The sequence below is a fragment of the Lepisosteus platostomus genome, chromosome 4, assembly GCF_059453375.1.
Source record: "Lepisosteus platostomus isolate fLepPlt1 chromosome 4, fLepPlt1.hap1, whole genome shotgun sequence".
NCBI classification, from domain to species: Eukaryota; Metazoa; Chordata; class Actinopteri; order Semionotiformes; family Lepisosteidae; genus Lepisosteus; species Lepisosteus platostomus.
In genome coordinates this window covers 75,523,919-75,536,869 of record NC_142614.1, presented here as the reverse complement: position 1 = coordinate 75,536,869, position 12,951 = coordinate 75,523,919, and the positions used below count along the sequence as shown (strand labels likewise).

Genomic DNA, 12,951 nt, shown 5'->3' with positions numbered 1-12,951 from the left:
GAATGCGGTCCTTTGTTGCTCATCATTCTGTCTCGTTTCCTTTCCCTCCTCTGGGTTCAGACCGAAGGGGTGAAAGGGTACGGGCACTGGGTGTGCTCCACGCTGCTGGACAAAACCAACAGGAAGTCCGAACTATACCGCTACAACATCGTGCAGATGAACGCCATTTCTGCAGCTCAGCTTGCGCTGTGCAAATACACAGGTCAGTACTGCTTCCACTTCAGAATTTCAAGTCTTATTTGTTATTTTATCACGTAGGCTCAAGAGCAATGAATATAGACAAGCGTTGCACCAATTGAAGAGATGTGTAGAGAATGAAAACCTGCCAGTCTAAGTAAAAGTACCTTTTAATTTCAATAATTGTTGTATTTTATTCTGTTTTATTAAAGTAATATAAAAAATTGCTTCTCTAAAGCAGAACATTCTGCTTTTTATAAAATCATTGTCTCTTGTGGAAGTTATCTCCTCTGTAATGCGGTCTCATTCTGCCCCCTGCTGGTAGCATGTAGTATTTCAGTTCAAGATGGGTATTGGGGTTGGAAGTTTTCAATCCGATGCAGTTGAGTCTTTATTATCCCCATCGTTTTACTGCAGAGTCCAGCAGAACAAAACCAGACAATCCTCACCTTTAAAAAACACAGCACACGAGTGCTTCAGGAGATAAGAGAGTTATTTTGAATGGTTTGAGAGTGAGATTGCAGAGGGGATGACCGATTTCCTCAGTCTGTTGCTGTTACACCTGGGGACACCGAGGCATCTCCCAGATGGGAGTTTGAATTCGCAGTGGAGGGGGTGAGACACACAATCTGTGATGCACTTAGGCTTCTTTACAACCCTCTGTTTCTAGAGGGCATTGAGGCTTTCAAGGAGGAGGATGTTATGTAGTTCATATATTTTTTTAAACTATAATAAATGTGCAAAATACTGCCAAGTGGTGCTTTCAGTATCTTAAGGTTTGTAAGTTTTGACTGAGAAATATGTTCCAACTCTGAAAGCGTCTTTGTGGGGCCCTGCACCGCTCGGAGCTCACGCCCTCCTCTGTCTGCACAGAGCCGGTCTGTTTGGAGTCGAGCCACAGGGCCTCACCTCACTCCGCTCTTCAAAGCCTGGAGCGATATTTCAAAAATAAATCCAGCCTGAAGCTGCAGAGCAAACCGAACAGAGGAGAGCAGTACTTTTTAACGGCAGTGATCTAACTTTGACTTTTTATTTAAAATGTAATTTTCTCAGGACACGTGGTGATAAAACGGACAAAGGGAATGCGCAACTTAATGCAGTTAACTGAGCAGAATTAAGAGTGAGAGGATAGAAGTGACTTTTCAGGCAGGTGGCAGGGTTAAGGAAGAAGGAAGGTGTTGCATGTATTTGTTTAACGTGTGTTTTCACCTCCTCCTGCTCTGCAGAGCGAGTGCAGACAGACGCAGCTGCCTTCACCATGCTGGGATATCTGAATGAACACCTGCAGCTCAAGCAGCAGGCTGCCCAGGCGTACCAGAGGTGAGCCCACTGCTCCTCTTCGCTCCGGCCCGGGAAGGCAGCGCAGTCACAGACAGCGGCTGGAGTTCCTCTTGTAACATTCACAGTGTTTCCTTCTGCTCCCTGAGCTGGCGGCCTTTGACACACAGAATTACCAGCAGTGATAGGTTTCCGATTTTCTGCGATTTCTCATGTATTGCTTTCGGTTTCAAATTAATTCTAGTCAAAGATTGGGGGAAAAAAATGGTGTTTATTTATGAGAGGGGTCGGGGGATGAAAATAAGGGGGGTTGTTTTTAAAGTGGGGTGCTCAGGGGATGAAAATAAGGGGGGTTGTTTATAAGGGGGGTGCTCAGGGAATGAACACAGCTGTAGTGTCCTGCTGCAATTCAGCTGTTGATCTTCCTGCGTTCAGGCTGAATGTGCACAAAGATGTGTTGCCACCACACTTGGTAATAAGGTCTTAACTGCCTTTGAAGAAGGTGTTTTTCCTACAAAAAAGGTCCACTTTCAACCTCTATGATTGCGGGTTCGAGCCTGGGTTGATGGCGAGCTCCGTCGTCAGCCAGGGTCCGCTTGGCTCTCAATGATGCAGCGCCCCCTGTGGCCTCCCAGGCGATTGCAGGCTTACTGTGCTGTTGGTGAGGGACACGCCCCTCCTCCAATCAGAGCTGCTCCACCGGTAGTGGGCGGAGCAGCCTGTGTGATGTGTTCAGAGACCAATGGCCCGAAGGTGGGCGGGGCGGAGCCCGCTTATCCTTGTCCTTTCCCGTGTGCGGTCACAGGGTTCGTCACGGCGAGCCAGCATGTGGAAAACGCACAGTCGGGAGATTGTTGTTTAGTCTATGTAACACTAGCTTACCTCAGTTTGTGAAATGTGGACCTTGTGTGAAAAGGTAAACCCTGTGTCTTGTAGGGCTGTGGAGCTGCTGCAGTCCTCAGCGCAGACAGAAGAGCTGAGCTTTGCTCACAGGAACCTGGGCAGGAGCCTCTGGTAACGTTGTTCTCCTGGCTGTGTGGAGGAGGGCGGCCCCCTGCTTCACTGTCAGTGTTGTGTTTCAAAGCTTAGTGGCAGCTGCACAGCAGAGCCTATAGAGTCTCCAGCGCTCCCTGTGAGAGACGTGTTTGACATCAGACGGGATGACTTGGATGTTCTGAAGTTATCAAGCAGCCTCTTTCTGTATGAGGCTTCACACGCTGGAAGAGGCAGGGCTGATGGTCGTCAGCGACGAGCCACAGCCGCAGCCTCAACCCAGCTGGGCGGAGCCTGTGTGTCTGCAGTTTCTCTAGCCTCCCTGGTGCCCAGCAGGGTGCAGAGCCCAAAGCGCTGACCAGATGCTGATATTATATTCAGACGGGTCGATAACCAGAAAGTAGAGGCTGTTCCTTGGGGGAGAAAAATGAAGAAATGTGCTGCATGTAAAGTGTAGTAATTACAGTATCTGCACAAGAAGTCATAACAAATACAACACATTCTTGTGAGAGATGTTTCGTGTCTTCATGCTGGTTTGCAGATGACAGTGATCAGGGATTTTGCTCGTAGTGTCCCCTCAGCAGCGTGAAACCTGAGGAAAGATTATTTGTGAATCACACTGATTCTGCTCCAGCTGTGATTTCTTGCTCTGTAAATGAGTTTTGATTTTGTCATTGTCAAGAGTTAAGACCATGAGTTAATACTGAGTATTTTTTACTGTTGAAAATACGAGACTCGCATAAATGTGCGTCTGTGATTTAAGCTTTTAGCAGCAGCTGTTCATTTGAAATGAAAAGGCACTGGCTCTGTGTTTCTGCCAGTTTTAGAGTAGTGTTTGTTGCTGACGGCCAGCGTGGTTTTTGTACCGGTTGTTCCAGACGAGTGCCCCTGCTGTGGTCCTAAAAGCCTTTTTGTTTTCAAACGTGACTTATCTTGGACCATCAAAGCAACCCTTTTCTAACACCGCAAACGTCTGCCACAGCACCACGGGTCAGTACCGCCGGGCTGTGGAGGCCTACGAGTCCACGCCGCTGACCGAGCTGCAGGACATCGCCGGGCTGGCACTGGCCTGCTTCAGGAGTGGCCTCCTGCAGGAGAGCATCAGAGGTAAGAGCACACGACCAGGACGCAGGAGAGGTTTCAGGAGGACGTTCGTCCCCTCCGGCCTGTTGGGTAGTTCATACTGGAAGACAGGGCTTCAACAACATGGCTGGTAGCTTGTTCCAGGCTCCTACCACACTTTACACAAGGACGTGCCTCCTGTCCTAAGTTCTGCCCAACTGGTGCAGGAGTCTGCAGAGTGAGTGAAACTGAATCTTCACAACTTTATTCAAAGTTTGTTAGACTGCCAGGGCAGTGCGGTGGCTCTGTGGCTCAGGATCTGCGCCTGTGGCTGGAAGGTTGCCAGCAGAGGAATCCTACTCCGTTGGGCCCCTGAGCAAGGCCCTTAACCCCAGCTGCTCCAGGGGTGCCTTATGAATGACTGACCCTGCGCTCTGACACCAAGCTTGTCTCTCCCTGTCTGTGTGTCTCATGGAGAGCAAGCTGGGGTATGCAAAAAGACAAATTCCTAATACAAGAAATTGTATATGGCCAATAAAGTGATCTTTTCTTATCATCTCTCAGGCTGTTTCCTGTTCTTTTCTGCCTAAAACCTGTGCTTGTTAACACTGCCCTCTGGTGGTGTGTTATTGATCTGGTTTTCTTTTTCATTGCTCTATTTGTCTTCTTACTGCGAGGTAGCAGCCTGTCCTCCAGGTTGTCTCTGTTAACAGAATCTTTTCTCTTCTGATTTTCATCACTGAAACTTTTGTAGTGATCTGGTTAAAGGAAGTGATGATTGGCAGCAAATAGGTGAGGGCTTGGTTCATTGTAATGGAATATACTCAGAAATTCTATTCAAAAACAGGGGGTCACAAACAAAATGTAGTGCTGCAGCTATTGTTAGTCTCAACATTTCAGATTGTGACTTGCAGAGTTTCGCCAGTTTCCCAAAGAAGTGATTGAGGAGGTATTTTATTGTTTTTCAACACGTCAGGCTACTGAAGCTGCTTGCCTTTAAGTGCGTCTTGTGAGAGAAGTCCGTCTGAACCCTTTTCACTTGGGAAAGGGGCAGTGCGCTGGGTCACTTGGCTCCCTTTAAATACTGCACAGCAGCTGTTTAACACACATCGTTTATCCTCCCAGGTATTTGTTTGCTGTTTCTGCATTTTTGGTATTTATTCATTTAAAAATGTTTGTATCTCGAGACAGGACATTCATTTTTATGAAACAAGCAGAGTGTAGTTATTCCAAACTCCAGGGAAGGGAAAAAAAGCGGTTACCTGTTTCCAAGCATTCGATCAGGAAGCGGGCTTTTCCAGCCGCAGGTGAGCAGGCAGAGAGGACAGGAATGACAGTGCAGGGTCCGGCTCTTCGACAGGGTCAGAAATGGGTGAGGGGGAGTGGCTGGAGGGGACAGGCTGTGTGTGTTGAGACGCCTCTGTCTCTCTGTCCTCCAGCCTACGAGAGAGCTCTGTCGGCGGCGGGCACTGAGAAGGAGAAGGCCTACATCCTGACAGCCCTGGCCCTGCTGCAGCACCGGCTGGGCAACAAGGACAGCGCCAAGACCCTGCTCTTCAAGTGGTGAGTGAGCGGCCCGCGCGCAGCAGAGGCAGGCCTGTTCAGATACACGGTAACGTTGTTTAAAACAACGCTAGTAAAGATATCCAACTGAACCAGCCAAAAACTGGCAGTGGCTTTGAGTTGTCTGCAGCTGCTGTCTGTCATACGTTCTACGGGAGGTTGCAATATAGCCTCAAACAGACGCTCCCTTTTGTGTCTTTTTTTAGTATTCTTTTTTTCTGTACACCACTCTTGCATCTAAATATCTGAATAAGATTGAGAACTTCATGCCTGTTTCTGCTACTTCTGTACAGTACCAGACAAAATGTTTGAGAGCACCTGCTTGAAACCAGGTTTTTCATGATTATCTGTGCTTTAAACTGTATAAATGTGTCTGTAAACAGTGAATGTTTCATGACATGATACGTGTACGTATAATCTTGAGTCACCTGCTTTGGACATGCATGTGTGCACGCAGCGGGTCTCCATTCGCTTCCATGGGCCATGTGGAAGAGATGCGAGCCCTGAGCCATCCCTGTGCAAACCGTGTGTTCCAGCTCCGTGCTGAAGGAGCCCTGCACAGAGAGCCTGCTCTCGCTCTGCGCCCTCGGCCTGGTCAGCCGCGACGCCACGCTGGCCACCGCGGCCCTGGGCGAGCTCCTGAAGCACGCCGGCCCGGCAGAGGCGGTGCAGGAGCGCGGCCTGCTCACCTGCGCCCTCCTCGCTCTGCAGGGGAACAGCGCGGGCGTGCAGAGGCAAGCGGCGAGGGCCGTCCACAGGTAGGGGGCGCCGCTCGGCGGAGCCGGGGCCGCAGGGCAGGCCTACACACCCAGCAAGTGTTTTATCTCAAGTCTTTAAGGATTTCAATCAAGCGCTTCTCTGATCTGGAGAATCTCGGCACAAGGCCGTTCTAGTCCTTCTGTAAATCGAGGTTTACAGAAATAGGACATTCACACCATTCACAGGGCCAGTGTAGGTCTCTGCACAGGAAGACGGCAGTAACACACCCCCCTGTTGGAGAAAGAGCACCGTCCAGTTTGGTTGTTTCAGCATCGTTGAAGCTGAGGTCTCTAGGGCAGCCTAAGAATAAATCAAAAGAAGGCGATTCTAGAACATTTGGGAAGAAATGTGGGAATCAAAACATGTTAAGATATGTTTGTTTCGAATTCGGAACAGGCCGTGATTTTCATTACACTGCATGTTTAACCTGGGCTCTCCCTTTAAAAGACAACATCTTCCTCCTGTTGTATCGCAGTGGGTTGTTTTCACACCTCTCTCAACAAACCTCCCTGTTTCTTCTCCACTGTTCTGGGGGCGGGTGAGTGGCTTTTTGATGGTGTTCTTAGAAAGGTCTTCTAACAAGTTCGAAGAAAAAGCGATCAGCAGTGTCCGGCGAAGGAGAGGGTCTGTAAATCCAGTTCTGTGAGTGAGAGTCGAGCGATTGTGCTGAAGTGTGGTGAAACCCGCGGAGCCCTGAGCTGTGTTCTGTTCCCTGCGCCAGTAACCCCGGAGACGCCGCCCTGTGGGCACTGCTGTCCCGGCTGGTTCCTCAGTACAACCCCAGGAATGCCAAGGTACGCCTGCCAACGCTCAGCATGTGATTCTTAGTATGCCAGCGGTTTTATTGTTTCACAAGAGATTCTCCTTGGGAGATGTACAGAGAGATTCCAGTACCTTCTCCGGTGCAGTTTGTTAAAATCGAAACGTGCAGTTTAAAATGTAAAGTTCTGCATTTTCCGATTGGCGGTGGGAATGAAAAAGCAGTTCAGGAGTTTCCGTGACATCGGCGGCGAGAAATAAAGGTTTTGCTCTGAGATCTTCCCAGCGGTGAGTCCCGGGGGCAGCCGCTGGCAGTTCGGCGACCCTGCAGATGGCGTCCTGCTCCTGCGGGAGGTGTGATGGGCTTGCTGTGTGTTGCAGGGAGGGGCAGCAGCTGGAGGAGTGGCCTGCCATTTCAGCATGACCCAGGGGAAGGTAGGCTGGCCTGCGGCCCTTTCTTCAGCCAGTCCTGACTCGGCCCCAGTGGGAACAGCAGGTCTGCTCTGGTGCACAGTCCGGCCTCCGGGCTCTCGTCCAGAGCAGGCGCTGTTCCAGTGCTGTGGTGCTGTTGTCGTCATGTCATTGTCACGTCACACCTTTGCTCCATCTGGTGGCCGATCAACGCAGAGAGAGCCGAGCTCGGGAGATTCTGACTCCAAAGCCCATTTCAAAAGAAAAAACCCTCTGCAGCTTTCTGCCCGGGTCCCACCTAGAAGCCCCCAGAACATGGCTGCTGTCTGGGGAGCTGGTGCTCGGCGCTCCTCTTTCCTTTGTGCCTTAACTGCCGGTTAATCAGCGAGGCACCAGCTGCCCGACTGGAGAGAGGCCTTCCTACCTCCCCGTCAAGGTCCACCCCTGAGAGTCGTTCTCTGCACCGGGGGTTTTCCAGCCCCAGGGTGCCACAGGTGCTGATGCTGTGGGCTGTTGATTTGAGCATTTCACTGCCCCAGGAGCTCCCTCGGTGCTCTGCCCAGAACACACACGTGCTGTTGTTCCTCACACTCTGCCAGATCAGGCCACAAAGCACTGTGTCGCTGTGCGGAGAGATTCCTCGGCCCGGTCCAACTGTGGCAGCTTGATGTTGCAGTGTTGTGGCCCAGCAGGCATGTTGAAGGCACACGGGCTTCTCAGTGTCTTCGCTGAGTGTCGTTTGTCCCACCCCCCCACAGAGGGCACTGTTGTACAGTGGCGTGAACCAGCTGGCTTCTGGCAGGCACTCGGGAGAAGACCCCAGCAGGAACGCGCTGAAGACCATCCAGAGGGCAGCCCTGCTGTGCCCAGGTACACCTGCGACACATGACCCGGGCCCCTTCTCTGCTGAAAGGGACCATGATGAGTCTTTTCTGTTTTACTATGGAGCTGCCTTTTGTAATTAAAGTAGCTTTTAATGTTGTCCAGCTTCTTAAACATACATTATTGGGACATCATAGTCTTCTAGATCTTTGGCCATGCCTTTCACGGGACAGGTATTATTATTTTGTTAATGAAAGGCTCTTCAGGAATGTGCAGTCCAGTTGTACAGGTGAACGGGCCTGAGACTGCCAGAGTCCGGCCTCTTCCTGTAACGTTCCTGGCCGGTGTGTCCCTGACAGATGACCCGGCTGTCTGGGCTGCTCTGCTGGCCGCGTGCCACACGGAGAACGTCGCCAGCTGTCTCCGAGGCACAGCCCCTAGCCGGACCGGCCTGGAGGGGGCGCTCCTGACGCTGGTGTCTGAAAAAGGTGTGTATGCTGTCTGACCTGGGACTCTTGTCAGGCTAGGACTCTTTCTCGATTAAATTAGAAAGGGGTTTTTATTCAGGGTTAGGGAGGCTTTGTCTGTGTGCGGATGCGTCTTCCTCTCACATGCTTTGCTTGTCGCCCTGACGTACTGAAACATTCCCAGTGTGTCCGGTTCTTCAGTTATTATTTATAAGTAATAGACTGTTATTTTCAGCTGCTGTGGATCAATACCCGGGGCTACTGGCCAGCGATATTAAGGAGTTAGTGTCCACGTTTCGTGCGCCCTGCTGCGGATGTGGTGGTTTTCCAGTGTGTTTGAGGCTGGCCGTGGCTGGAGCTCGTGCTCGCTGTGTGTGGGGCAGGTGGCTCTCCGCGTGGCCCCGGTCTGACGGCGCTCTTGTTGTGTTCTCAGTGCCGTCCGCGCAGGCCGCGCCCCGAGGCCTGGAGAGCTGGTGTCTGCAGCAGGCCGTGTCGGGGCTCAAGCAGGTGGGCCGCCGCGCGGACGCCGAGGCCCTGTGCACTAAGGTACGGTCCCCCGTCTCTTCCCCCTCCCCCCCCCCGGGCCGCCGTGCTGCTCTGGGCTCTGGGCTCTGGGCTCTGGGCTCTGGGCTCTGGGCTCTGGGCTCTGGGCTCTGGGCTCTGGGCTCTGGGCTCTGGGCTCTGGGCTCTGGGCTCTGGGCTCTGGGCTCTGGGCTCTGGGCTCTGGGCTCTGGGCTCTGGGCTCTGGGCTCTGGGCTCTGGGCTCTGGGCTCTGGGCTCTGGGCTCTGGGCTCTGGGCTCTGGGCTCTGGGCTCTGGGCTCTGGGCTCTGACCTGCACCTCCACACACGTAGAACAGGCAGTCATTTCCCATTACAGTGTGGGAGGAAGTCGTACCCATGGCGCAGCATGAGTTAAAGATCAGCTGGAACTCATTAATTTAAAAATATCGGATTAATATTTCAAAGGAAGGCTGCTCTGGTTAGGGAATGTCTGAAATTAATGACCCAGATTTTTCAGGTCTTGTGCCAGGGACAAAGTTAGCTTTTTGTTTTTCCTCCCCCTGCGAAAAGTTAACCAGACGATTTTTCAGAACTAGGCTGTTTATTTCGTTGCTTATGGATTGATCTAGGTCAGCTCCTAGCAGTCATGCCATTGTCAGGATGACGGCGTTTCAGTAATACTTATTGAACATAGAGTTAAATATGTCTTTACTTTATTGCACAAAGGTGTAAAGGAGTGACCTAAAAAGCTAAGGAGTAGTGTAGCTCTGCATGTGCCCATGCAGTCAAGTGTAAGGGAGTGAGATGTGAAATCTGGATGGTCGGAAAGCTCCTACATCTCGGTTTTAAGCATGTTTGCTGCGGAACATGAAGATCGTTATTCACTGCAAGAAATCGCTTTAGAGAGATGAGAGAGTCCGAACGTCGAAACAGAAGAGTAAAGCTCACCTGCTTGAACACAGGTTTCTCATTCCCAGCAGAAGCTGCGTGTGTTGTAGGTGGGTATGGTAGAGGCAGTGTACTGTAGTACAGCTCACATGCTCGGATACATTCAAATACATTCTCCTCCAGGTCAGTAACCCCCCATTAGAGCACGTGTCCTAAATCACAAACAAACAAGTTCTTTAAAATACAGCTGTTGGCCTGCTGATCTTCAGACTGATTTCCTAGAATTTGAATAATTGTGTGAAGCTTTGCAGATCTGCAGTGAAATATCTGCTGTTCCATCATCTGACCATGACAGGTCAATTTTCATAAACACCTGGCATGATCTGCTCCAAAATGTTATGCAAATAACTTTGTAAAGGAAAAGTTTTGAATAAACCGAAGTACACACTGCAGCAGCCCATACAAACACACCTGACAATGAATTTACACACCATCAGTCTCAGATTGTTAGGAATTGATCATCATGTTTGGGTGCAGAGATGGAAATCTTCGCACATCGCTGCTGAGAGATGTGGAGCAGTTGAGTAGGTTAGTGTCAGTTATTCACTGGGACTAAATACATTTCAAGAGTCACCTACTTCTTCCTAGCAAATGGACATTTGAACTCAAATGAGAAACCAGGAATCCACCTGAGGGATCTGGCGGCTGCAGAGGGCTTTTTCTCTAAACTTGAAAGTGCGATTTAAAACCCCCCACAGCAGCTGTCTGGCAGTGGGACCTCTCCCTCGCTCCCTGCCCGTTTCCTCACGGCCTGGCGAGAGAGCAGTCTCGTCTCCCGAGGCCAGACCCCTCTCGAGCTCTGAGCTGAGATGGGCTGGGGGGCCGTCAGGCCAGCGCGGGCGGGGGGCCACCGAACCGGGATCGGGGGGGCGGGACCTCTCCCGCCCCGCGAGTCCCTGCCGCTGACGAAGGCCCGTGCCGTCTGTCCGCAGGCCCTGGGCGCGGACCCCGAGCAGCCGGCAGTCTTCCTCCTGCTGCGGCAGGTCCAGTGTGAGCAGCTGCTGCTGTCCCGCTCCCAGCTGCCGGACAGGGTGCTGGAGGAGCTCCAGAAGGCAGTGCAGGCCAACCGCAGCTCGGTGCCCGCCTGGCACGTGAGTGACCGCCGCCGGCGATGAGTCGCTCCTCGCGGTCCCCGGGTTCGAGCGTGAGAGAGAGAGCCTAACAGCCTCTGAGCAATAGCTGGAAAATATGGATTAAACCTTTAACTGATATTTGATCACTTTATCTTGACTGTATATGTCAACCCACTCACAAACTTATCATCGACCACGTCTTACTCCATACCGCGATTGTGCCATGTTTCGTTTTAGCTCCTGAAATGTAAAATCGACGCTGCCCAGCGCTTTTTTTTCTGTCTGTTCTTATTAGTTTTGTCAGCGGGTGATGTACTGCTCACAGAAACCGCAGACAGCTCACAGGATCAGGTGTCATGTTCTGCCCTGGGCAAGAATCCACACAGGAAACTGACACCTGCCTGCACTGCTTGTCGGGGAGATTAAACACTGCACTCTTATTACGGTGCTTCCTGTGACGCTACAGATTAATTTAATCTGATAGATGCCTGTTATGTCCCATGTGGAAATAGCCCTTTGAGGGTGATTAATATATGCTGTAGGTGCAGTGTCCTGTATGTATAATTAATTCTTTATACTTCATTTGTATGCTGCACTTGGTTTTGGTATTGGACACTGTATTTCAGCTATGTAGCATTATTGCATGTTGTGTTACGTGCGTGTATGTATACAGCACAGTGCCTGGCAAAAGTTGTCACGTTGTTGCAGTATAGCTTGTGGATGTGACACTATGGAGGTGCAGTTGGTACCTGTTGGTATTCGGCTGGGGTGCTGACGCCCCGTGGTCTCTCTCTCTCTCTCTCTCTCTCTCTCTCTCTCTCTCTCTCCCTGCTGCAGTGGCTGGCGGAGGTGTACAGGACGCAGGGCCTCCTGGTGCAGGCTGTGATGAGCTACCGGCAAGGCCTGCAGGTGGCGTCGCAGCTGGGGCTCTTCAGTGGGAAGCTGGCCAGCCTGCTGCACCTGGCGCTGCTGGCCCTCGGCCCCTGCATGGTGAGTGACCACCGGGGGACCCCGACTTCACACCTGCGCCCTGCAGCCGGATGGGTCGCATTGGGGTTCTGAGCCGCTGGACCTCACAGGCTAAACCAGAGAGCTCTCCCCACCCCGTACGGGGCTCAAACCCAAGTCCCGGGCTTAGGAGCCTTGTACATTAGGCCACAGGGGTGTCAAACCGAACTATAGCAGCATCTTGCTCCCAGTTCATCTGAGGTCACTTCATTTTACGAGCTCTCTCTAAGTTTGGAGTCATGTGCAAGGTGTAATAAAATAAAATAGGTGACAGATCTACTGGGCTGTTATGTCTGCAGTGGGGATCTCTCACAAACGCATGGCGGCTCAGAATCAGACAGAAGGGATGCATTTCTGATTGGCAGCACTGGAAGGTCTGGCCAGTACTCCTGCTCCTCATGCGCTGGCAGCGCGATCATGTCCGTGGCTCTCTTCCATTGATTTGTTCTCCCTTGTCTCTCAGGCCGAAGTGTCGAGCAGCGAGTGGAAGGATTTGGTCCAGGAGGCCATTGGTGAAGCCCTGAAGCTGGCCTCCTGCCCCTTGGCCCTCCTGCTCCAGGCCCTGCTGCAGTTCTCCAGGAAGATGGGGGCCAGGTCTGTGCCGGGTTCAAATCCTCCCTGCAAGCCGAAGGATAAATTGTGTTCGGCGGTCGTGCGGTATTGGGAACTCTGATTGCTTTCTGGTGTTTATCAGCCTGCCGTCTCCACCAGCCGATCAAACTGCTTTTTGTGTCTGTTTGGCAAGTTGGAAGCTTGACCTTCGCTGTAAGATGTGGTGCTTTGCAGGAAAGAAGGAGTACGTTGGGTTCGGCTGTTGGGGGAAACCAAATATCCTTTTCCTGAACTCCCGGCGGTTACCCACGCCAAGCCAGCACGACGAAGCGCTTGAAGTGATGCTTCCTTTTCTCTCTCGTGTCTGTTCTGCCAGGGAGACTCGCAAGCTGTTGGAGAGAGTGGTTTACACGCCCGGGTACCCCGAGTCCATCACCTCCGTGGCCAGCTGGTATCTCCTGAGGCACCTGCACGCCAAGAATGACCAGGAGCTCATGGACGTAAGCGCCGTCTGGCCTCAGGGCGGGCTGGGAATGCAGATCCTCCCACGTTGGCCCAGTGCTCTGAGCAGGAGCGC

The 12,951-nt window shown here is 51.8% G+C and overlaps 1 protein-coding gene across 1 annotated transcript in view; it reads left to right on the top strand.

The window, feature by feature from the left end:
• Positions 1-12,951, top strand: part of skic3 (SKI3 subunit of superkiller complex) — a 50,883-nt gene that overhangs the window by 37,099 nt on the left and 833 nt on the right. The window contains exons 26-40 of the mRNA XM_088630693.1: positions 61-202; positions 1,404-1,497; positions 2,392-2,469; positions 3,431-3,555; positions 4,950-5,073; positions 5,610-5,831; positions 6,554-6,626; positions 6,973-7,026; positions 7,761-7,872; positions 8,184-8,312; positions 8,725-8,837; positions 10,674-10,832; positions 11,652-11,804; positions 12,286-12,416; positions 12,751-12,874. Coding sequence (XP_088486819.1) covers positions 61-202; positions 1,404-1,497; positions 2,392-2,469; positions 3,431-3,555; positions 4,950-5,073; positions 5,610-5,831; positions 6,554-6,626; positions 6,973-7,026; positions 7,761-7,872; positions 8,184-8,312; positions 8,725-8,837; positions 10,674-10,832; positions 11,652-11,804; positions 12,286-12,416; positions 12,751-12,874 — 1,833 coding nt within the window. The remainder of the gene's footprint in view (positions 1-60; positions 203-1,403; positions 1,498-2,391; positions 2,470-3,430; positions 3,556-4,949; positions 5,074-5,609; positions 5,832-6,553; positions 6,627-6,972; positions 7,027-7,760; positions 7,873-8,183; positions 8,313-8,724; positions 8,838-10,673; positions 10,833-11,651; positions 11,805-12,285; positions 12,417-12,750; positions 12,875-12,951) is intronic.